Source organism: Urocitellus parryii, chromosome 11 (assembly GCF_045843805.1).
Source record: "Urocitellus parryii isolate mUroPar1 chromosome 11, mUroPar1.hap1, whole genome shotgun sequence".
Lineage (NCBI taxonomy): Eukaryota > Metazoa > Chordata > Mammalia > Rodentia > Sciuridae > Urocitellus > Urocitellus parryii.
The window spans coordinates 77,766,833-77,791,287 of record NC_135541.1 but is presented as its reverse complement, the minus strand read 5'-3'; the positions used below and the strand labels follow the sequence as shown (position 1 = coordinate 77,791,287).

The window sequence follows — 24,455 nt, the reverse complement described above, 5'->3', positions numbered from 1 at the left end:
TGTTAGTTTAGCTAATGAAATATAAAGATCACTGAAACTTGTTTTTATCATGATTATGAGCTTATAATCAAAATTCTAATTTTTGTCTGATCTGTTTGAACAAAGAAAATAAAAAACATAGTTATAATTTATGATTACTATATCCTGTGTTAGATTTTTACCTAATTAATATTTTAAAAAATTATTACCACATTCAAGTGTCTTGCTCTTTAGGATGTGGAGTTCATTAAAACTGAGTTTATTTTTCCATATGATCAATGTATTGTTGATACTTAAAAATTTGGAACTGATAATCACTTGTTATTCTGGGAAATATGAATTATTTAATCAGTTCCAAACTTTTGAAATAACTGTCTGGTGTTTTAGAAACCAGAAACAAAAATTATAATAGGAGTTTAGACTATAATATATTGCTGCAAGCGTAATTATTAAGGGGAAACACAGCTGACGTTTTCTGATTTATGCACACAATCAGAGATGGAGTCCAAGGACTGTGGCATAATTATCTTCATGCTAACAATTTTTGTAAATCTCTTGACAGAATTTTAGCTAATTTTAAAATGCCTTCTGAAGATTAGCACTTAAAATTGTTGGGGAAAATAGCACAATTTATTAGCAAGGGTATAATTGTAAACCTTCTAAATACTCATTGTGAATATCATTTAGACAGTAACTCCTGCTTTAGCAGCTGGTATATAAGACATCGGTTTATGGAGTCTTGAAACAACAGAGAGTGGAATCTAATTAAAGAGGATTACATGCCAAAGAAAAATTATTAAAAACAGACTAATAGACAATTGTTATGAATTTAGAAGTCTCTGCCAAATTCTCTTTTTGACACAAACTCATGTAAGTAACTGTCAAGTAAAAGCCTTTATTCCTCCAGAACCAAAAAAAAAAATCTGAAGGCTTTCTCTTTTGTGACTTACAAACGATTGCTGTTCTGAATTTTAACTGAACAGAAGAACTTAAATGATTCTATTTATCTTTTCTTGCATATTTAAATGCACATATGTTTATAAAGATAAATTATTAGATGTACTATTTAGGGTTTTATGTTTGATATCTATCTAGTATCTATCATTCCCGTGGCTTTATAGAGGAAATGTTAGACATTTTTCCTTTTTATGCAAAAATCAGTTTATCAATTTAAGTATTGTTTATTGAGATTTATGTTTAATTTGTTTCCATAGTCTTATTTGTAATGTATATTTAAAATTCATGATTGTTATCTTTCAAAATCAAATGTGCTAAATTCTTTCTTTTTGTTTGAATTGACTTCTGTGATCTCAAGGGGTTTATTCCAAATAAGATAATTGAGATAGCTTACAATGGCATATATCCATCTGTTAATTATTTTAAAATTGAATTTTAAAATAAGAATTCCTTTTTAGTACTAAAGAAGATTACCTGTTATACAACTTTGCATCCTGGATACTCTCTAATTATAATGCATCATGTATTAGATTACACATACAGCCTTGTGATCTAAGTACACTTTTATAGATTTTGACCAAGTTCAACATACATTAAAAATTAATTGCTAAATACTAAGAATAATGTGTTTTCTATGTCTTTAATAAATGTACGAGCAAACACATTTTATTCAGTAAATGAGACATTTGTTTAACATTCTTAAGTGGGTGGTAGTCCTAACAATAAATACTGTATATAAAAAACTTAACCATCTAAAATTTTCTTAGAGATTTAGGGAAGAACTAGTGATGCCAGAGTACTAGCAATTAGATTATTTGACTTTGACCTCCCATTCCCAAATTTCTCCTTATCTGTTTAGATTCCATTCATTCTGGCAAGAATTGCCTGCTGCTCCAGAGAAAACTCTTTAAGAACAAGAGCTTGTTTTATTTTTATTTTTTTATTTTTTTTATTTTTTTATTTTTTTTTTTATTGGTCGTTCATAACATTACATAGTTCTTAATACATCATATTACACGGTTTGATTCAAGTGGATTATGAACTCCCGCTTTTACCCCGTATACAAATTGCTGTATCACATCAGTTACCCTTCCATTGATTGACATATTGCCTTTCTAGTGTCTGATGTATTCTGCTGTCTGTCCTATTGTCTACTATCCCCCCTCCCCTCCCCTCCCCTCCCCTCCCCTTTTCTCTCTCTACCCCTTCTACTGTAAATCATGTCTTCCATTTGTATTCTCTTGACTTACCCCTCCTTACCTCTTATATGACATTTTGTATAACCCTGAGGATCGCCTTCCATTTCCATGCAATTTCCCTTCTCACTCCCTTTCCCTCCCACCTCTCATCCCTGTTTACTGTAAATATTCTTCTCAAGCTCTTCGTCCCTACCCTGTCCTTGTTTACACCCCTTATATCAAAGGAGTCATTTGGTATTTGTTTTTTAAAGATTGACTAGCTTCACTTAGCATAATCTGCTCTAATGCCATCCATTTCCCTCCAAATTCTATAATTTTGTCATTTTTTAATGCAGAGTAATACTCCATAGTGTATAAATGCCACATTTTTTTTATCCATTCATCTATTGAAGGGCATCTAGGCTGGTTCCACAGTCTTGCTATCGTGAATTGAGCTGCTATGAACATCGATGTAGCAGTGTCCCTGTAGCATGCTCTTGTTAGGGCTTTAGGGAATAGACCGAGAAGGGGAATAGCTGGGTCAAATGGTGGTTCCATTCCCAGCTTTCCGAGAAGTCTCCATACTGCTTTCCAAATTGGCTGCACCAATTTGCAGTCCCACCAGCAATGAACAAGAGTGCCCTTTTCCCCGCATCCTCTCCAGCACTTATTGTTGTTTGACTTCCTAATGGCTGCCAGTCTTACTGGAGTGAGATGGTATCTTAGGGTAGTTTTGATTTGCATTTCTCTGACTGCTAGCAATGGTGAGCATTTTTTCATGTACTTGTTGATTGATTGTATGTCCTCCTCTGAGAAGTGTCTGTTCAGGTCCTTGGCCCATTTATTGATTGGGTTATTTGTTATCTTATTGTCTAATTTTTTGAGTTCTTTGTATATTCTGGTTATTAGGGCTCTATCTGAAGTGTGTGGAGTAAAGATTTGTTCCCAGGATGTAGGCTCCCTATTTATCTCTCTTATTGTTTCTTTTGCTGAGAAAAAACTTTTTAGTTTGAGTAAGTCCCATTTGTTGATTTTATTTGTTAACTCTAGCGCTATGGGTGTCCTATTGAGGAATTTGGAGCCCGATCCCACAGCGTGTAGATCATAACCAACTTTTTCTTCTATCAGATGCCGTGTCTCTGATTTAATATCAAGCTCCTTGATCCATTTTGAGTTAACTTTTGTGCACGGCGAGAGATAGGGATTCAGATTCATTTTGGTGCAAATGGATTTCCAGTTTTCCCAGCACCATTTGTTGAAGATGCTATCCTTCCTCCATTGCATGCTTTTAGCCCCTTTATCAAAAATAAGATAGTTGTAGTTTTGTGGATTGGTTACTGTGTCCTCTATTCTGTACCATTGGTCCACCCGCCTGTTTTGGTACCAGTACCATGCTGTTTTTGTTACTATTGCTCTGTAGTATAGCTTGAAGTCTGGTATCGCTATACCGCCTGATTCACACTTCCTGCTTAGTATTGTTTTTGCTATTCTGGGTCTTTTATTATTCCATATGAATTTCATGATTCTTTTATCTATTTCTACAAGATATGCTGTTGGGATTTTGATTGGCATTGCATTGAACTTATAGAGATCTTTTGGTAATATCGCCATTTTGATGATGTTAGTTCTGCCTATCCATGAGCAGGGTATGTTTTTCCATCTTCTAAGGTCTTCTTCTATGTCTTTCTTTAGGGTTCTGTAATTTTCATTGTATAAATCTTTCACCTCTTTTGTTAGGTTGATTCCCAAGTATTTTATTTTTTGTGGGGATATTGTGAATGGAGTAGTTGTCCTCATTTCCGTTTCAGAGGATTTGTCGCTCATATACAGGAACGCCTTTGATTTATGCGTGTTGATCTTATATCCTGCCACTTTGCTGAATTCATTTATTAGCTCTAATAGCTTCTTTGTAGACCCTTTTGGGTCTGCTAGGTATAGAATCATATCATCTGCAAATAGTGATAATTTAAGTTCTTCTTTTCCTATTTTTATGCCTTTAATTTCTTTTGACTGTCTAATTGCTCTGGCCAGTGTTTCGAGGACTATGTTGAACAGAAGTGGTGAGAGAGGGCATCCCTGTCTTGTACCAGATCTTAGAGGGAATGCCTTCAATTTTTCTCCATTCAGAATGATGCTGGCCTGTGGCTTATCATAGATTGCTTTTACAATGTTGAGGTATGATCCTGTTATCCCTAATTTTTCTAGCGTTTTGAACATAAAGGGATGCTGTACTTTGTCGAATGCTTTTTCTGCATCTATTGAGATGATCATATGGTTCTTATTTTTAAGTCTATTGATGTGGTGAATAACATTTATTGATTTCCGTATATTAAACCAGCCTTGCATCCCAGGGATGAATCCTACTTGATCATGATGTATAATTTTTTTGATATGTATTTGAATCCGATTCGCCAGAATTTTATTGAGGATTTTTGCGTCAAGGTTCATTAGAGATATTGGTCTGTAGTTTTCCTTCTTTGATGTGTCTTTGTCTGGTTTCGGAATCAGGGTGATGTTGGCCTCGTAGAATGAATTTGGAAGTTCTCCCTCTTTTTCTATTTCCTGAAATAGCTTGAAAAGTATTGGTGTTAGTTCCTCTTTAAAGGTTTTGTAAAACTCTGCTGTATACCCATCCGGTCCTGGGCTTTTCTTAGTTGGTAGTCTTTTGATGGTTTCTTCTATTTCCTCTATTGTTATTGGTCTGTTTAGGTTGTCTATATCCTCCTGGCTCAATCTGGGCAGATCATAGGACTCAAGGAATTTATCTATGCCTTCACTATCTTCTATTTTATTGGAGTATAAGGATTCAAAGTAATTTCTGATTATCTTCTGTATTTCTGAAGTGTCTGTTGTGATATTGCCTTTTTCATCCCGTATGCTAGTAATTTGGGTTCTCTCTCTTCTTCTCTTCGTTAGCATGGCTAAGGGTCTGTCAATTTTATTTATTTTTTCAAAGAACCAGCTTTTAGTTTTGTCAATTTTTTCAATTGTTTCTTTTGTTTCAATTTCATTAATTTCAGCTCTGATTTTAATTATTTCTTGCCTTCTACTTCTTTTGCTGTTGTTTTGCTCTTCTTTTTCTAGGATTTTGAGATGAAGTATGAGATCATTTATTTGTTGGTTTTTTCTTTTTTTGAGGAATGAACTCCAAGCAATGAATTTTCCTCTTAGAACTGCTTTCAATGTGTCCCATAGATTCCGATATGTTGTGTCTGTGTTTTCATTTAACTCTAGGAATTTTTTAATTTCCTCCTTGATGTCTTCTAAAACCCATTGATCACTCAGCAACCTATTGTTCATTCTCCAGGTGATGTTTGCTTTTTCCTTTCTTCTTTTATCATTGATTTTCAGTTTCATTCCATTATGATCAGATAAGATGCATGGTATTATCTCTACCCCTTTGTATTGTCTAAGAGTTGCCCTGTGACATAGTATATGGTCTATTTTTGAGAAGGTTCCATGTGCTGCTGAGAAAAAAGTGTAGCTACTTGATGTTGGGTGGTATAGTCTATATATGTCAATTAAGTCTAGGTTGTTAATTGTGTTATTGAGTTCTATAGTTTCCTTATTTAACTTTTGTTTGGAAGATCTGTCCAGTGGTGAGAGAGGTGTGTTGAAGTCTCCCATGATTATTGTATGTTGGTCTATTAGACTCTTGAACTTGAGAAGAGTTTGCTTGATGAATACAGCTGCACCATTATTTGGGGCATATATATTTATGATTGTTATGTCTTGTTGGTGTATGGTTCCCTTGAGCAGTATGAAGTGTCCTTCTATATCCCTTTTGATTAGCTTTGGCTTGAAATCTATTTTATTAGATATGAGTATGGACACTCCTGCTTGTTTCCGCGGTCCATATGAGTGATATGATTTTTCCCAACCTTTCACCTTCAGTCTATGTATATCTTTTCCTATCAAATGCGTCTCCTGTAGACAGCATATTGTTGGGTCTTGTTTTTTGATCCATTCTACTAGCCTGTGTCTCTTAATTGGTGAGTTTAAGCCATTAACATTTAGGGTTATTATTGAGATATGGTTTGTTCTTCTATCCATATTTGTTTATTGATGTTACTAAACCTGATTTGTTATCCTCTTTGACTACTTTCCCCCCTTTACTGTCCTACCTCCCATTGTTGGTTTTCAATGTTGTTTTCCATTTCCTCTTCCTGTAATGTTTTGCCAAGGATTTTTTGAAGAGATGGTTTTCTAGCTGCGAATTCTTTTAACTTTTGTTTATCGTGGAAGGTTTTAATTTCATCTTCTAACCTGAAGCTTAATTTCGCCGGATACACGATTCTTGGTTGGAGCCCATTGTCTTTCAGTGTTTGAAATATGTTATTCCAGGATCTTCTAGCTTTCAGAGTCTGTGTTGAGAGATCAGCTGTTATCCTGATTGGTTTACCCCTAAATGTAATCTGCTTTCTTTCTCTTGCAGCTTTTAAAATTCTCTCCTTATTCTGTATGTTGGACATCTTCATTATAATGTGTCTAGGTGTGGATCTCTTATGATTTTGCACATTCGGCGTCCTGTAGGCTTCTAGGATTTGGGATTCTGTCTCAATCTTCAATTCTGGGAAGTTTTCTCGTATTATTTCACTGAATAGACTGTTTATTCCTTTGGAATGGAGCTCTGTGCCTTCCTGTATCCCAATGACTCTTAAATTTGGTCTTTTGATATTGTCCCATAATTCTTGGATGTTCTGCTCATGGTTTCTTAGCAGACTTGCTGAGCTGTCTATGTTCTTTTCCAGTTGAAATACTTTGTCTTCATTGTCTGATGTTCTCTCTTCTAAGTGATCTACTCTGCTGGTAGTATTCTCAATTGAGTTTTTAAGTTGGTTTATTGTTTCCTGCATTTCTAGAATTTCAATTTGTTTGTTTTTTATTACCTCTATCTCCCTGTGAAATTGATCTTTGACTTCCTGGATTTGTTTGTCAATGTGATCTTTCATTGTCTGATTTTGCTGTCTCATGTCTTCCTTGAGACTCCAGATCATCTGAACCATATATATCCTGAACTCTTTATCTGATATTCCATCTGTTGCAGCTATTACCTCTTCTAAAGTTGAGTTGACCTGCATTGCTTGTGGTCCTTTCTTTCCTTGTCTTTTCATACTGCCCGCGTTTCTTTCTGCTTGGTGCAACTGTTGTGTTTTGAAATTTACCCCCTATTTATTTATGTTGCTCTTGTATACTTGAAAAGTCTCCCTTGCAGGTGCGGGCGGCGGCTGTGCCCCTACTCCAATTGGGGTGACGTGTCTATCACGCTGGCGGCTCTCCGGGCCTGTTCCGGGAGTGGAAGGCGGCTCTGCTCTGTCCCTATTCCAATTGGGGTGTCGTGACTACAATGCTGGCAGATCGCTGGGCCTCTTCCGGGCGTGGGCGGTGGGATTGGCTGGCGGGATTCCACCTTATGGCAGTCCCTAACCTCCCTGCTTGCTAATTAATGGCTTCTCTGAGGCGCCACGCCTTCTGTAGCTGCGGGGCAGGCCGCGCGAATCAGTTGGCCTGGATCTCCGGGGTCCTGCTGCTGGCTGTTTTGATGTTACAAGCTGTTGGAGAGTGGTGGTGTATTCTTCAGCTTTCCCGGATGGTGGCCACTGACTGCCTGGATGGAGTGTCCGCTGTTTTGATGTTGCACTCTGAAGGAGAGTGGCGGTGTATCCTTCAGCTTTCCCGGATGGTGGCCGCTGACTGGCTCGGCGGAGAGTCCCCTGTGGGGGATGGGACTGTACCGCTTCCTTCCCCTTCTGAGAACCCGTGCTCGGCCCAAGGGTCCGTGTGGGCTTGGCTGGTGGGATTCCACCTAATGGCCTTCCCTAACCTCCCTGCTTGCCAATTAATGGCTTCACTGAGGCGCCACGCCTTCTGTAGCCGCAGGGCAGGCCACGCGAATCAGTTGGCCTGGCTCTCCGGGCCCTGCTGCAGGCTGCTGGGATCCCTGGCACTCTATCACTTTGATTTTTTCTGCTTGCCCCTCCCCCAGCGCTGGCTAGCCAGGTTTCCTTTTGGCTGCTACTGGGAGGAGGGGTTGGAGGTCAGGTGTCTCTGGTTTCCCCCTAGCCTGTATGGAGGCTCAGCTTGATACTCCCTCTCCCGGCAAGCCTAGGAGAGATTTTATGCGAATTCCCGCTGTCTGGGGGGTGAGCTGAATGACACCGACCTGTTTTGATGTCGCACTCTGAAGGAGAGTGGCGGTGTATCCTTCAGCTTTCCCGGATGGTGGCCGCTGACTGGCTCGGCGGAGTGTCCGCTGTGGGGGATGGGACTGTACCGCTTCCTTCCCCTTCTGAGAACCCGTGCTCGGCCCAAGGGTCCGTGTGGGCTTGGCTGGTGGGATTCCACCTGATGGCCTTCCCTAACCTCCCTGCTTGCCAATTAATGGCTTCACTGAGGCGCCACGCCTTCTGTAGCCGCAGGGCAGGCCACGCGAATCAGTTGGCCTGGCTCTCCGGGCCCTGCTGCAGGCTGCTGGGATCCCTGGCACTCTATCACTTTGATTTTTTCTGCTTGCCCCTCCCCCAGCGCTGGCTAGCCAGGTTTCCTTTTGGCTGCTACTGGGAGGAGGGGTTGGAGGTCAGGTGTCTCTGGTTTCCCCCTAGCCTGTATGGAGGCTCAGCTTGATACTCCCTCTCCCTGCAAGCCTAGGAGAGATTTTATGCGAATTCCCGCTGTCTGGGGGGTGAGCTGAATGACACCGACCTGTTTTGATGTCGCACTCTGAAGGAGAGTGGCGGTGTATCCTTCAGCTTTCCCGGATGGTGGCCGCTGACTGGCTCGGCGGAGTGTCCGCTGTGGGGGATGGGACTGTACCGCTTCCTTCCCCTTCTGAGAACCCGTGCTCGGCCCAAGGGTCCGTGTGGGCTTGGCTGGTGGGATTCCACCTGATGGCCTTCCCTAACCTCCCTGCTTGCCAATTAATGGCTTCACTGAGGCGCCACGCCTTCTGTAGCCGCAGGGCAGGCCACGCGAATCAGTTGGCCTGGCTCTCTGGGCCCTGCTGCAGCCTGAAGAGCTTGTTTTAGTGTAAAGCCCAGATCTCTTATCTTAACATTTTAGAGCACAACAGGGTAGCTGTGGGTTTCCTATAGAAATAATTTAGTGGGGGGTATATTGATGTTATAAAAACTCTTATTAGATGATTATTTTAAACTTTCACAGAACAAATATGGATGGCTGGTAGACCATGTCCTCCATGGTCATTTTAATGTGTATTTCTCAGTGCTGGCATCAGTCCATCTATGTAACACCTCAGCCAGTACTATGAAGTGCTCAGGACAGAGAATTTATGAGTATTAAGAAAATTAACTTAATATACTTTTTTTGGTAAAAAAGAACACATTTTAAAGAAGCGAATTCATAAAGATACATGAAGGCTTGTTATTTGGGAATATTCTCATTTTCTTCCATCTAGAGCCTTAGTTTTTCTTTTTAGTCTCATCTAATGTAGCTTGTTCAAAATGTGCACCAGAAGGGTGTTTAGAGGGCCATAGGGTCCCTTATTCATTTGATGATCAAAGTAAGAAACTGGTGGTGGGGAGCAGGCATGATTTAACTTGGTCTCCCACCCAGTGCAGCTATTTTAAATTAAGAGTGTCTACATACCCAGTAGGAGACAGGTAGGTGACCACATCTTCCATTTCTTATTTGGCTTTCCATCTTGCATCCCCTGGATCTTGAGTCATGGAAGGTGAAGCTGCTGGTAGGTTTTTGATGCTTATCAAAAAACTATATATACTTTAGTATTATATGGCTGAAATAGATTAAGATTTCTGGGAATTAACTGAGAATTGATAACAAGGTCTTAAGAAAACAATGCAAAGGTAAATTATGATTTATAGTATTTGACATTTCCCCCTACTTTTCTTATTTTTACTAGGAAGATTCTATTAACACTATCAGTTTCTGGCATTTTTCAGCTTTGTTTTTTCCTTTTTTTTTAAAAAAGCAATTTGTTAATATTGTATTTGAGGTTCTTATTTTCTTTGTAGTGTATGTGACTTACAAATAATTTTATTTTTCATTTCTTTGCACCAGAAATGGCATTTGGTTGTGACTTATGAATATGTATAGGAAAAATTCTCTTAAAGAATTTGGGATATTGAACTGCAGAGCTAGACTGACTTAGTTTTTTTCTACCAAAATTTCTAACAGGAGGGCCTATCTTTAGAATCATAGGAGAAAATGCATTATAAAGCTTTTTATCTTTGAGTCAAGATATTTTTGTCTTTGAGTCAAGTAATTCAAACTAGTAATTCTCTTGCCTCAGCCTCTGTGGTAGCTAGGATTACAGGTGTATGCCACCATACCTGGCCAAAAAATAAAAATAATTACTGTTTGGTGTGATTTGTATTTAGCCATACTGATACACAGATCTCTATAGTACATGTTGAAATGATTATAATGAGTTTATACATGTGATGATTGTGTAAATTATGTCATATTCAATTAAAACAGCCATAGATTCTGTGAACAAGATTTATGGTAATTTTGAATAAGAAATTAAAATTAAAAAGCAAATACTTAATCTTTAATTTTCCTTGACACTCACCCCACATATTTGCAAATTGTGATGTTAAGCCTTTTCCTGAGAATACATAGGCAGTTTAGTTGCAAAGTTGGAACTGATATGGAATAAATGATCAGCAGGTAAGATTCTATAGCAGAATTTGTTATTTTTGTTAATTCTAGAAAGTACTAAAACATTATTGTATTCTTACTGGTGAAAGATTTGAAATCTTAAAATATTTCAAATGTAGCTATAACACTTCTTGATTTAGACTGTGAACCTACAAAAGATTATTCTCTCCACTGTATCTTTATCTTGATGGCTACATCATGTTCTATATTTTCTGTCATGTAAACTAACAGAGTTAATTTTGTCAGTCCACTGACAGTGAATTTGCCTTTCGTATTTTCTCCCATTAGCCAACTTAATAAGAACAGATGTACAAACTAGAGCATAAATTGCACTTATTCAATACATGCACCAGACTTCCATGACATGATTACATGACCAGTGGAATTGAACTTTAAACTCAAGGTGGAATAGCAAATAAAAATGGTAAAATATTTAAATGGTACTTTCTTATTTAGAATACATTTTCACATATATATAACCTCATTTAATTTCATCCTCATAATAATAACACTTTGAAGACGGTATCATTACCTTTAACACCTTTATTGATTTCTTCTTTTTATGGGGGAATATTTGCAGATTGTGATGTTAAGCCTTTTCCTGAGAATACATAAGCAGTTTAGTTGCAAAGTTGGAACTTGAAAATAGATTTCCTTTCTCCACAGCTCCAGCCTCTCCTACTCCTTATATTGCATTTCACTGTGACTCATATAAGATTCTCCTAGACAGGGCCTGATTGTAAGCTGGCCACCATTAGTGAAATGACATTAGCTAAATATGATTACATCTTAATGTTCCCTGAAAGGATTAGACTAGTTAAGACACACTGAAGGGAAAAGCAATTATCTATTGAAATATGAATCTCTTGATTAGAACTGGAAATTGTATCTTGACGTTACAATGTTCATCTGGAATTTTAGAAAATCTGAATATAGTAATTATTTCTTACTCAAAATGTGGTAAAGAACTTCAGTGGGACTAGTTTTGAGGACTTTTGTTGAGTGCCAATATTAAAATAGAACATTTTCCTGGACGAGTAAGTTCACCTAATTGACTCATTCTTTAGAGGAACATAGACCACAGGAAATTCCAACTACATGAGAAACATATGTACTTGCATTATTTTTCCCCTCAATTTACCTTCCAACCAAATGAAAACCATTATGTTATAGTAGGATAACTCACAGAGTGCCATTTTACTTGAATAGTCTTCTTATTTTAAAATGTGAAATATATGATTTCTTCCATGAGACTGATTAGTCTCCTTGGTGAAAATTCCATTTCCTGAGGATCCTTCAAAATGCAGCATGCGGCAGACTCTCAACCATCTAAGATTTGTAATCATCACTAATATATGATAATGCTTCTCCTTTTCCCACTAGATGTGGGATCACACATACTTGCCTAATGCCAATTACCTTACTGAATGGAACTAAAAGAGCTTTTTTTTTTTTTTTTTAAATGCAGAGATTTGTTATTTTTTTAAGCCTCTGTATCCTCAGTTACTAGTGTAGTATCTGGTCTTATTAGATTCTAAATAAATATTGAATGAATGGATAAGTGAATGACTGGTTTTCATTTGTAGTTTTTCAGCAGGGTTGACTTTTGCATCATACTTCTGTGAGTGAAAAGAAATCTCAGGAAACTGAGTTAAGTAACTTTCCTAGGGATGTAGCCAGTAGGCAGTGATAGTAAGGTCCAAAGTTAGAGTTGATTCTGTTATGTTAGCATCTCTTGGCCAACTTTTCCTCTAATCTGGACAGTTTTAAAAGATTTCAAAGACACATTCAGAAGTAATAAACTCAGACTTTGGGGCACCACAGAATTAATTCTATGTTTTCATTATATTTTGAGCAAGATGAGGTTTTGTCTTATTTACCTTTATATCCCTGTGCTTCGTATGTTGTCCATCATGGTAAAATTTCAAGATTTTTTTTTTCCTGAATTGAAATCTAATTAACTTGAGCTTTGGTTACTTAGCAATTCTGAGACTTAAGTTCTTACAGCTATGCCATTAACTCTCTGTGACCTTTCATTTATTAAAATTAATTTCCTAATGTATTAAATTTGGGTTAGTATATAAATTTTAGATCCAACTTATTTAATTTTAGTTATGATTATTTCACAAAAGAAATGTAGTCCCACAGAAATTAAGAAATATGGAAATATCAGTGGAATAATTTTCTTTAATAATATAATCTGCTTGCTTTTGTTTTTTACTTCTTTTAGATTTATCCAGCAATGATCAATGAATTTTGTTATTGTTTGGTACAGCTTAAGCAAGAATAATTTCTCAGCATTGAGAAAACTCTTTGTATGTTTTTTTCTCTCAACTTGCTGTTGATATTCCACTCATTTGTTTTATTATACTTTTATGTAATCCTTAACACAGATGAGCTATAAAACACTATAAAATCTATCACAGTTGAAACTCTAGACCTTCCCTCAACCCATGAGGATTCATTTGGCAGGAGGCCACCAAAACCAGTTCTTTTTGATGCTTTAGTTTCCAGTTTCTCCTTTAATTGCTGCCAAAATCTGAACACTTGGGAATTTAATTGCTCATTATATTTGTCATGGTGGTGTCACAGACCCAAATAAAGGCTGTTGCATGCAAAATATTTATGAGTATTAATTTGGCCTAAATGTGTATATTGGATTCCTTTTTTTTTTTTTACATTGTAAGGTGTGGCACATCCAGACAGAAATTAGACAAAATCATGCAAGGGCTTGTTCCCCACTTGGCTCTACTAGTAGACTATTATTCATCTTGTCCTACACAATACCTAAAGGAGGACCTATTCAGAATTTGATCAGTTACTTTATGCAGTTTACTCTTTAGAATCTATCTCCAGAGGTGTTTTGAGTCTGACCACTTGGGGGAAAATCCCTGCTTTATCTCTTACTTTATCTCTTACTAGCTAAGTAACCTTCTGCAAGTTATCCTAATCTCCCTGTGGTTGTTTCTTCATTTTACAAAATAGGGGTACATATGGTTGTTGTGCAGATTAGATAGGTTAAGTCTCCAGAAGGGTTCCTAACAGACAGTAAATCCTCAATATTAACTAGTTGTTTACAGCTCATCCTTATGTACCTAAAACAACACCACCAGTCCAGATTACCATGGTTGCTGATATGAATTTCTAGATTCCCACTCAGTAGGAGTAACCATTGATTTCACAGCACAGGGAATGTCTGTCAGGTACTATATTCAATACCTTTTATGACCTTCCAGATTTCCTGTGTGGTTCCACTTGCTTGCTCCCTGGTGTCTAGTCTGGTTTGCCTGCTTCTTGTTCTAGGCTTTGTATCTAATCACTAATTTTTCTTGTTCTTATTCCTACTGTTCTGAGGAGTACTTTGTTCATTTGTTCTTTTTCTCTTTTCCATTTCTATTTTCCCTTTCTCTTTCTTCTTTCTTACACCAAAAGATATATCACCTTATTTCTGCTGTGATATTTGTTGCTTTTTCATGCAATCATATTGGTTGAAGGAAATAAAGGAGGCCCTCGAAGGGTGGAGATTATAAGTCACCACCATGGACAAAGTAAATTTTTTTAGAATTGTTGGAAACTTTTTTACCATGGATAGTAAGCATCCTATGTCTATCTTATGCCTCAAATTGTATTCTGGGGTGGCCTTGCTAACATAAAGAATGACATATTATGAAATTTTTTACTTACAAATACATTCATAATTTTTCTCTGACACATACCCTTATGAACTGAGCTGAGAAGAGACTTTGAAAAGAGGCCATTTGCTTGATTTTACCTATAGTTGTCCCTAAAGTTAGTGAAATGTTTTTGACTGTGAATATGACAATGAGGCTGTTGTACATTACCCAACAGATCTCTGATGTTTAAATTTATGGAGATTTGTTTAAATTTGTTTAAATTCATAAAGATTGTTTGAGAAATTTATTCCTTATACAAGAGCCTAAATATTATCAGAATACAAATTCAATTTATCTGTTCAAACTTTGACATCTTTCTATTTTGTTCATGAAACATAAAAGTAACTTGGACTTGTTTTTCATTTATGGACATGGAAGCATTTTTGGTCAAGGTAACAACAGATTGTTTGAATTCTTATAGTCTTCCTTATTTCCTTTATTGTTCTATTGGGCACAATAAGCTTTAAGCATACGTGGAGTATAAAACATGGAACATTCTTTTTCTGTTACTCAATCTAATACCAATTTTGAGTTTCCATGCCATCTCATGAATGAATATGCAGTTTTGTATCTCCCAGATAAAGTCACAGCTAAAACGGAGGCTTTTGCTTATTAAAATGATGCATTTCCTTTAGAGGCTCTCTTTTAGCTAACAGAAATTTGACTTCCTCAAATTCCAGGAGCCACAGAGAGCTCAAGGATGCTACTTCAGGGCCTTCTGTGTCCTCTTTTCTCTCTTCTATATCCAAGATGATCTTTTTATCTCCTGTTTTCATTCCTGGGAAAACCAAATAGTCAATTAGTCTTCCAGTCCTACTGTTTACACTGAAGATGGATCTTAAAAAACTTAAAATCTAATAATTTTGTTTTTTCTTTAATCTTTCATAAACTTGTTCCATGATAGTGGTGGATACCAAAGTAAAGTATAAATTTTAATGAGGTTGACAAAGCGAAAGGAGAAAATGAGAAATTTCAGGGCCCAAAGGAAACAAGCAAACAAAAAATCATATATGTTTTTCTTTTGATACTGGGGCTTGAAATAGGGATACAACCCTTTTTTTTTTTTTTTGAATTTAGAGGCAGGGTCTCACTAAGTTCTTTGGGGCCTTCTAAATTGCCAAGTCTGGCCTTGAACTTGCAATCCTCCTGCCTCAGTCCCAGGTTGGCTGGGATTACAGATGTATACTACCATGCCTGGCTCCATTTTTCTTTATGATCTCAATAAACCACATTGTATTAAAAAGGAAGAAAATGCATTTTTTTAGTAACATTTGGATTCCTCAGACCATCTGTATAATTTTAAAACTACAAATCTTAAAAAATAAAATTTCCTAAAGGATTTTGTTTTTAAAAGATTGTCGGCCAGGCACATGCCTGTAGTCCCAGCAGCTCAGGAGGCAGAGGCAGGAGGATTGAGAGTTCAAAGCCAGCCTCAGCAATTTTGCGAGGCATTAAGCAATTCTGTGAGACACTGTCTCTAGTAAAATACAAAATAGGGCTGGGAATATGGCTGAGTAGTCGAGTGCCCCTGAGTTCAATCCCCATACCTACTCCCCTGCAAAAAAAAAAAAAAAAATGATTGTCTGCCTATCTTATTAATGTAAAATGACCTAAAAGTTTGATCAATTTGATCAGATTCATTCATTTTAAAAAGGACTTATAAATTATGAAAATTAATACATTTATTGTCAATTTTTGTTTATTTCTTTCTATTATGAAGTATTCCCCCCGGGGACTTGTGTCATGGTGTGTTGGGAAGACAAGAGGTCCTGTGCTGTCCTCTGTGTTTGCTTTTAATTTCAAGGTCCTCTTGTCCCATTGTTAAAGTGGGCTTCCTTAAATCTTTGCTGTCCTTGACTTTGTTTTTCCTTGGGCAGAGCTGCTCCAGTCTAGAGAGTAACTTTAAATGGCTAAACTGAGATCTTAAAATTCCCTTTTAATTATAGTAGAACAATTATCAGGCCTTCCATTGGTATTAGCCATTAAACAACACATTTCTTACAGCATTGCTGATCTGAAAGACAATACCCTACTGGAAGACAATTGTTTGTAAATAAGATATTCAAATATAATATTGTTTAACTTTAAGAATCCTGTTGGTGAATTCAAAGTTTCTACAGTTTTCTTAAAAACTAATCAAACTGAAAAAAAAATCTCTGTCAGATGCACAGATATATTTTTGTTAAATGACAGGGGAAAAAAAAAAGTTTGTGTGAACACATAAACATACACACATACCCACACCCACAAACACATGCACCTCTAGAGATTTATTGAAAATGTATTCATGAAAATTAAATATCTATTTCCACATCTGATTTATAAACCATCTCTGGGGAGGAATCAAGTTAATGAAAGGGTTTTTCTTATCAAGAATTTATAATCTAAAGTTTGGGAAAAAATGATTATTAAACTTTCTCCCACTAAGATTTAAATGTAAGACTTAGCAATGATCTACCTAAGCTGATGGGATTGGTCAGAGCAATCTAGATGCAAAGGAAAGTAAGTGTAATTAATATATGACAACTGAGAATATATGTGTTGTGTTCCATTAATTGTTAAATTGGGGAGAAAAAACATTGTCGTTTAAGATTAGAAATCCTGAATTTAATTCTTGACTGCACCAATGAAGTCTGTACTCACATACTTTAAAGGTATTTTGATGAAACGAACAATTTGAGTTACATGGCAAAATAGTTGGAATGAATACTCACCATGTTCTTCTTAAGACTTCTAATATTTTAATTAATTTTCACTCATCTGTTCCTGTCCTATGTTTGTAGTAACATTAGTACATGAATAAAATCAGAAAGAAATTGGATACATAAATAATAACAGTGGATTCAATGGAATATTCTGTAACCTTAAAAATTATCCCACAAAGTCTGCTTAGAACCACAAAAAGATACTAGCCATATAATTCTAAGTATAAATATACAAAAGTTAAAATAATATAGTCCAAATATTATAAACCTAGTAGTTGTATTTGGTCTTTAGGTAATAATGTAGCCAGTGTAGCAAATAAATTAGTTTGTAGCATGGCTTGATTTTATTTTATTGCTTTGTATTTATTTGAATATCTCTCCTTGGTGTGGGAAGGAAGGAAGGAAGGAAGCAAGCAAGCAAGTGAGCTGGTGATTGACCATTCTTTGGAAAATTTGAAATAAAAAAACTTTCATAAAAATATTGCCAATCAGAGGCAGCATAAACTTTAACCAGTGAAATACGTATTAAATGAAAAAAAAAGGAAGAAATCTTGAAAAAGTCAAATCTTGTTTCATATTACTTTTATTGCTTACACATATTTTATGGTATTATCTTTTACAGAAGTATCAAGTTAGATATAGAAACTATGAATATTTCAAAAAACTTAAAAGAACTTGAAATTAAAAAGTATAAATTCATTGCTGAAATCTTGGACAATGCTAAAATTATAGAAAACAAAAACACACTCTCAACATTCTTAGGTAAAAAGTTCCTATTTTATTTATAGTGTTTATTGGTTTTGCTTGTTTTTTTCCTTAATTGTAATATACAGCATATTCAATTTTATATATTTTCTCTAGAAAAATTATATGCTGCCTATAATAAACATTGGCTTGTTAAAAATCCACAAAAGTAGTATTGGTAGTGAGTATATGACTCTCACAGTGTCCTCTTTAACCTTTCTTTAATTTTGAAAGTTTCATATTTTCCCCTAATTTTTACTGTCATGAGTCACAGTGAACATTTGTAAGCATAAAACTCTTTTAAAAAATGAGTGTTTCTGCAGAAATATTCGAAAGGGTACTACAATCTCTAACGTGTAAAATGTGTGTCTTTTTTCTTTTTGTCTGACTGCTAGTATTAAGGCAAAAAGTAAGGAAATCTGTTTGTTTTTAGAGGTCTGGACTCTAATTGAACTTACTTTTGGTTCAGAATGACTGAATATATGTTTCTCAAAGGAGCCTCTAATTCAAATTAATTACTCATTTTTTAAATAAGTATATTTGTATAAATACCATTAAAAAACTATTCAATCTAAAAAGAAAAAATTATAATTTTATTACTGAAGTATCAAAATCTTATAAGGATGTTAAAGTCAGGAATTAAATCTTTAACACAGAATTTTTATAAATAATAATAATTAAAAACAACAGCTGGTGGCTAATATTTACCATGTTAGAAATTTCATTTGCATTCTTTAATTTTAACTCTAGTGAGTTGTAGTTCCATTATGACTCTTCATCAGAATTCAAACTGTCTTTTACTTATCTGTTTATACATTTTGAAAAATATGACATTTTAACTGATGTATAAAAACATAAAATTGTGCATATTAGTGGATCAACATGGAGTTTTGATACCTATATACATTATAAAACATTTAAATCTGGTTAAACATATCTATATCTGGAATTCTCTTAAAAACTTTTAAAATTTCATATGGAAAGATTAATTTTAAGTATTCAGTCCAACAGTTTTTTATGCAATTAATTAAAAAGTCTACCAGAAGACCCCCTTGTGCCTCTTTTGATTATTTTCTGCCCGCTTCCAACATTATGGATTAGTTTGCCTATTTATAAAATAACAGCTTTACTAAGATATAATTCACATACCAAACAGTTCATCCCTAAAAGGGCAGAGTTCAGTAGTTCTTAGTATATTCGGAAAGTTGTACTCAAATCACCACTAATTCCAAAATATTTCCATCTCATCCCCAAGAACCACCATTCCCTTGAGAAAATCACTCCCCATTCTCCACTCTCCTGACCCCTGGCAGGCAGGAATCAGCTTCTTTTGATTTGCTTTTCTATGACATTGCATATAAATTGAATTATAAAATGTGTCTATTTATATTTGGCTTTTTCACTTGGCATGTTTTAAGGCTTGTCCATATTGTATAATGTATTACAACTTCCCTTTTTGTAGCCAAATGATACTAGATGTGTTGGTGTACCTCATTGTTTACTCCTTTATCATTTGGTTGGCTTTTAGGTTGTTTCTACTTTGTGTCTGTTATTGATAATACTGCTATAAACATTTGTTTAAACATTTATGTGGACAGATGCTTTAATTTTTGTATACTCCCTGGTCATATGGTAACTTTATTAATTATAGTCTAATCATCCTTACCTGGTTCATATAATTATGTATTTAACATTGCAAGGCAGTACCAGATTGTTTTCTACAGTGGTTATACTGATTTTCATTTGTACCAGCAATTAATAAATCCTCACCAATGCTTGCTATTTTTCTTCATTTTGATTATAGTCATCCTATATTGGGTATGGAGTAACATCTCATTATGATTTCAATTTGCATTATTTTGAGTACTGATGATGTTGAATATTTTAATGTTTATTGACCATCTTCATATCATCTTTAGGGAACTGTCTGTAGAAAATCTTTACTCATTAAAAAAATTGGGTTGTCTTCTTATTAAGTTGTAAGAGCTCTTTATATATTCTAGATAGAAGTCCTTTATCAGATATATGATTTACTATTATTTCTCTTACTCTATGAGTTGTTTCATTTTCTGAATGATGTCCTTTGAAGCACAAATATTTTTAAGCTTTGATGATCTTTAGCTTATTGTTATTTTATCTATGAAAACTTTGGCTTAATCCACAATCACAAAAATTTACCACTGTGTTTCCTTTTAAATGTTTTAAAGTTTTAGCTTCTACCCCAGTCTCTAATCTGTTTTACATTGATGTTGTACATTGTATTTGGTAGGGGTCTAACTTTGTTCTTTTGCATGTGGGTGTCCTGTTGCTGTAGCACAATCTAATGAAAAGACTCTCCTTTTCTTTATTGAATTGTCTTGGTTCCTTTGTGCAAATTAAGCTAAAGAGTGTATTTCCAGAGTCTCATTTCTATTCCACAAGTCTATTTTATATTTTTAAGCTAGTACCATACATCTTGTTTCCTATAGTTTTGTAGTAAGTTGTAAAATTGGGACATCAGAGTTTCATGACTTCATTCTTTTCTTTTTCAAGAATGTTTAGCTATTCTATGTCATTTGCATTTTAATATCAACTTTTGGATCAATTGTTAAAATTAAAAAAAAAATGTCAGCTGGGATTTTGATAGGAATTGCATAGCCTCTTTAGTAGGTCAATTTAAGTTTTCCTTGAATTTCCATAGATACTTTCTACTTTTCAGTGCACAACTCTTATGTTTTTTGTTAAATTTATTCATAAATATTGTATCTTTTTGGGTTATTGTAATTGTACCTTTTTGTTGAAATTCACTTAACTGGAATATTTTTGGTGTTCTGTTTTGACTGTCATTTCCATTACTCGATATTATATGAGATTCATGTTACTCCATGTAGTTTTAGTTTGGTCATTCTCATTGCTATATAGTTTTCTAGTACGTGAATGTACTACAGTTTGTGTAATTTATCTTAATATATCATGTACTTATTTCCAATTTTGCGCTATTTTGAATAGTGTTATTTTTGACATTATTGTACATGACTTTTGGTAAACATATACATTTGTTCTGGGTATGTTCTTAGGTGTGGAACTCCCAGGTCATATGGTTTTGAATGTTCAGCTATTGAAAGTACTTTACAAAGAAATTGTAACAACTTAAAGTTCCACAAGCAGTGTTATTTTTATACTAAAAATATACCACTACCACCATATGGTCTATCTTCTTCACTTTAGATATTTCCAGAATATGTAGTGTTATCTTGTTATTGCTTAAGTTTGCATCTTACTTATGAATAATGATGTACAACTTATTTTATTTTTTAATTGCCAATTTGGATATTATATTTTAAACAGTATTTCTTTAAGCGTTTTGTCCATTTTTCTCTTTAGTTGTCTTTTTTATATTTATTTGTAGGAGTAATTTATTTATTGTGGATATAAGTCATTAAGATAACATAATACTAGCACAAATATGAAAAATAGACCAGTTATACAGAATGTACTATAAAACAGATGTTGCTTACATTGCAATTTAACTTATGAAAAACAGTGGCTCTATATTATAAATGGTCCTTTGAATAAATATTATTGATTTACTTGATTACCTATCTGATGTTATTTTCTCTCTGACACCATGTATAGATACCATCTCAGATGAGTTATACATCCAAATATGAAATATAAAATAAAACTTCCTGAAAGAATATAGAAAACATATTCATAACATTGGAAAAATTTTCAGAGTTCTTTAGTAGGACATAAAAAGCATTCATTTTAAACTGGAAAAAAGTGTTGTTGAGACCAATTAAACATAGTAAATTCTCTTCATTAATAGGCACTACTGAAAATGTGAAATAACAAGAGGTAGAGGAGGAGAGGGTATTCATAGTGTATTATTCGGCAGAGGATGTTTTATCCAGAATTCTAGCTATTTTAGATCAATTTTGATAATTTTCAAGGTCTTCCTTATAAATTCTCTGACTAGCTGGGTACAGTGGTGAATGCCTGTAATCCCAGTGATTCAGGAGGCTGAGGTAGGAGGGTTACAAGTTTGAGGCCAAATTTGACAAGGCAGTGAGGCTCTTTCTCAAAATGAAAAATAAAAAGGGTTGATGATACTGTTTAGTGGATAAACACCCCCAGGCTCAATCCTTATTACCAAAAAAATAAGAAAACAAAAATATACCTGCCTTATGTTAGAGTTAAAAGTATCTTTGCCTTAATTTGATTAAGTCATTAGAGGTTATCAAGGTGAACATAATGGGTTAGATACTTATAGATTTTGAATCAACTCCTATATATTGGAAATTGCTAATCTAAATTCTTTAATTTTCATAAATACCACATACTTATGTATAATTTGAGGATAGAACACATTAGTACTTTTGTTAATTTTTGTTTGTAATATAACTAGAACAGTACAACCAATTATTTTATTACCTAAATACTACTAAATTCTGCAAAAAATCTTAAGTGCCAAAAGACTACAATAGATACATTTAGTAATCTAAAATTAAATTTTACATCTTTGGTTCTCAAAATTTATTTGGGTCACATAAGATTAACTTGGTTAATAAGGTTAACTTGGTTAATAAGATATATTAAGGATTGCAGTAAAATATTAACATATACTCTTAGAAAAATTCAACCCAGCAAAGCTGTTGTATTTGCTAAGAGAGATATTTATGAAGTGTAAGTTGCTTATTGCATATTTACTTGATTTTAATAGTCTAAGAACTTGATATAATGTCAGTTAATTTCAAGAGTTGGTTTTATTTATATTTAAATAAACATATATACATATATGTGTACATACAATTGTAAATATCATGTAGGTGTGATTATAACATTTTGGTAAATTATTTTTGGAACTCTTATTTAAATTTTAAGTGAGCTCTGCCCATCTTAGTAAAAGCTAACTTGTATAGAACTAGATAATTATCATGTACCATTGTGATTTAAAATTTACTTTATTGATTTCTTTTTTCAATTTAAATAAACTTTGATAAAAATATGATTTTAGAGAAATAATTTTTATTTGACAGACTCTAAACATTTTCCTACTTTTATGTAATACTATTTTTTTTACCTATTTCAAAAAATGTATGGAAAAGACTTCTGTGACAGCTGTATCATGTTTTTATTTTGTTGCTCTTGAATCAACTGTCGATTTTAATGAATCCTGCCTAATTAAAGTGGTGTGCATATTTTTCACCAGTCAATATAATCAATTATACTTTTATATAACTGTATAGATATAATTTTTCTCAGGATGTTGGAAGGCTAATGTAATTTTTTAATGTGTTTCAGAATTGTGAGAAGCTGGAAAATAATTTTGATGACATCAAGCACACAACTCTTGGTGAGCGAGGAGCTCTCCGAGAAGCAATGAGGTAAGTCTAGGTCACCATAGCAACAGTCACAGATGTGGTAAAGAAAAAGTCATTCTTCATTATTGGGGGAACAAATGAGTTCATTGCCACCATTCAGCTCTGTTCTCTAAGGTATTAATTTGTCAGTGGAGAGACTTCCCTTGAGGCTGTACTTTGGTTTTGAAGCTGCATAAATGTTAAGCCTCAGTGCACAGTAAAAAATGTAAATGTTTAATTTGTTACTTAAAATGCTTAAGGGGTGTCTTGTTTTATATTTATACTAAACTGTGTGATTGAATGAAAATATTGTTCATCTAAATTCTGCCTGTATATATATATAAATAAACATTGTACAATGGTGGCTTAACAGTATTTCCTTCTAATTAATATTTAATTTAAAAAGAGGTACTTAAAATTTCATCTTCTATTAGATTTTATAGGATTATATTATAGTATTTTTAAAGTGATTTACATTTTCACACTATTACAAAGCATATAATTAACTTCTTTTCAAATATACTGGTCTGTAATGAGCCTGATTTTTTTTTCTTTTTCACTTCTTAACATCACTATTTTTGAATATTTCTCCGAAATCCCCCAAACTGGATGCCTTTTAAATAATTTTCAGTGAAGCATTCTTTCAAGCCATTTGATCAGAATCCAAAAGGAGTATTTTCTTTCTTTCTTTCTTTTTTTTTAACTAGAGACTAAAAATGTGTGAGTAGTAAGACCCATCACCCTTAGAGTTGGAAAACAACAAATGATACTGCTTTTAAAAGTTCTGAGCTTGAACCTTTGGGATTATTTACAGTATTTTTGTAAATAATTGAATATATTAATCTTTATTTTGTTTATGAAAATAAACTTATTTTTAAAATATATTTTCTGATATTCTACTGCTCATTTTTTTATGATTTTAAGTCTAACATTTTTTAAAATAAGGGAAAGAACAAAGCTAGGAGACTTCCTAGTGGTTTTGATACAATTTTGTTATTGCTCGCACACAGTTACCATATACTTTAGTTTAGAAGCTGCTCTCATTTAGCAACCTTCCTTTTACCATGCAAGCAGCAGGAGAAAGTAATTAAATTTAATAGAAGCTGCCCTCATTTTGAAGCCACTTCTATTTAAAACCACAGGGGGAGGTAATTAAATTTAATGGAAACAGTAGCTTCTACACAAAGATACATGGTACTTCTGTATAGATGATTATGATGTCACAAAAAGAGGAAT

At 34.4% G+C, this 24,455-nt stretch overlaps 1 protein-coding gene across 1 annotated transcript in view; it reads left to right on the top strand.

Annotated features, from left to right (window-relative positions):
- Dpyd (dihydropyrimidine dehydrogenase) overlaps positions 1–24,455 on the top strand; it is an 803,780-nt gene that overhangs the window by 81,565 nt on the left and 697,760 nt on the right. Inside the window, exon 3 of the mRNA XM_026401392.2 lies at positions 23,161–23,243. Coding sequence (XP_026257177.2) covers positions 23,161–23,243 — 83 coding nt within the window. The remainder of the gene's footprint in view (positions 1–23,160; positions 23,244–24,455) is intronic.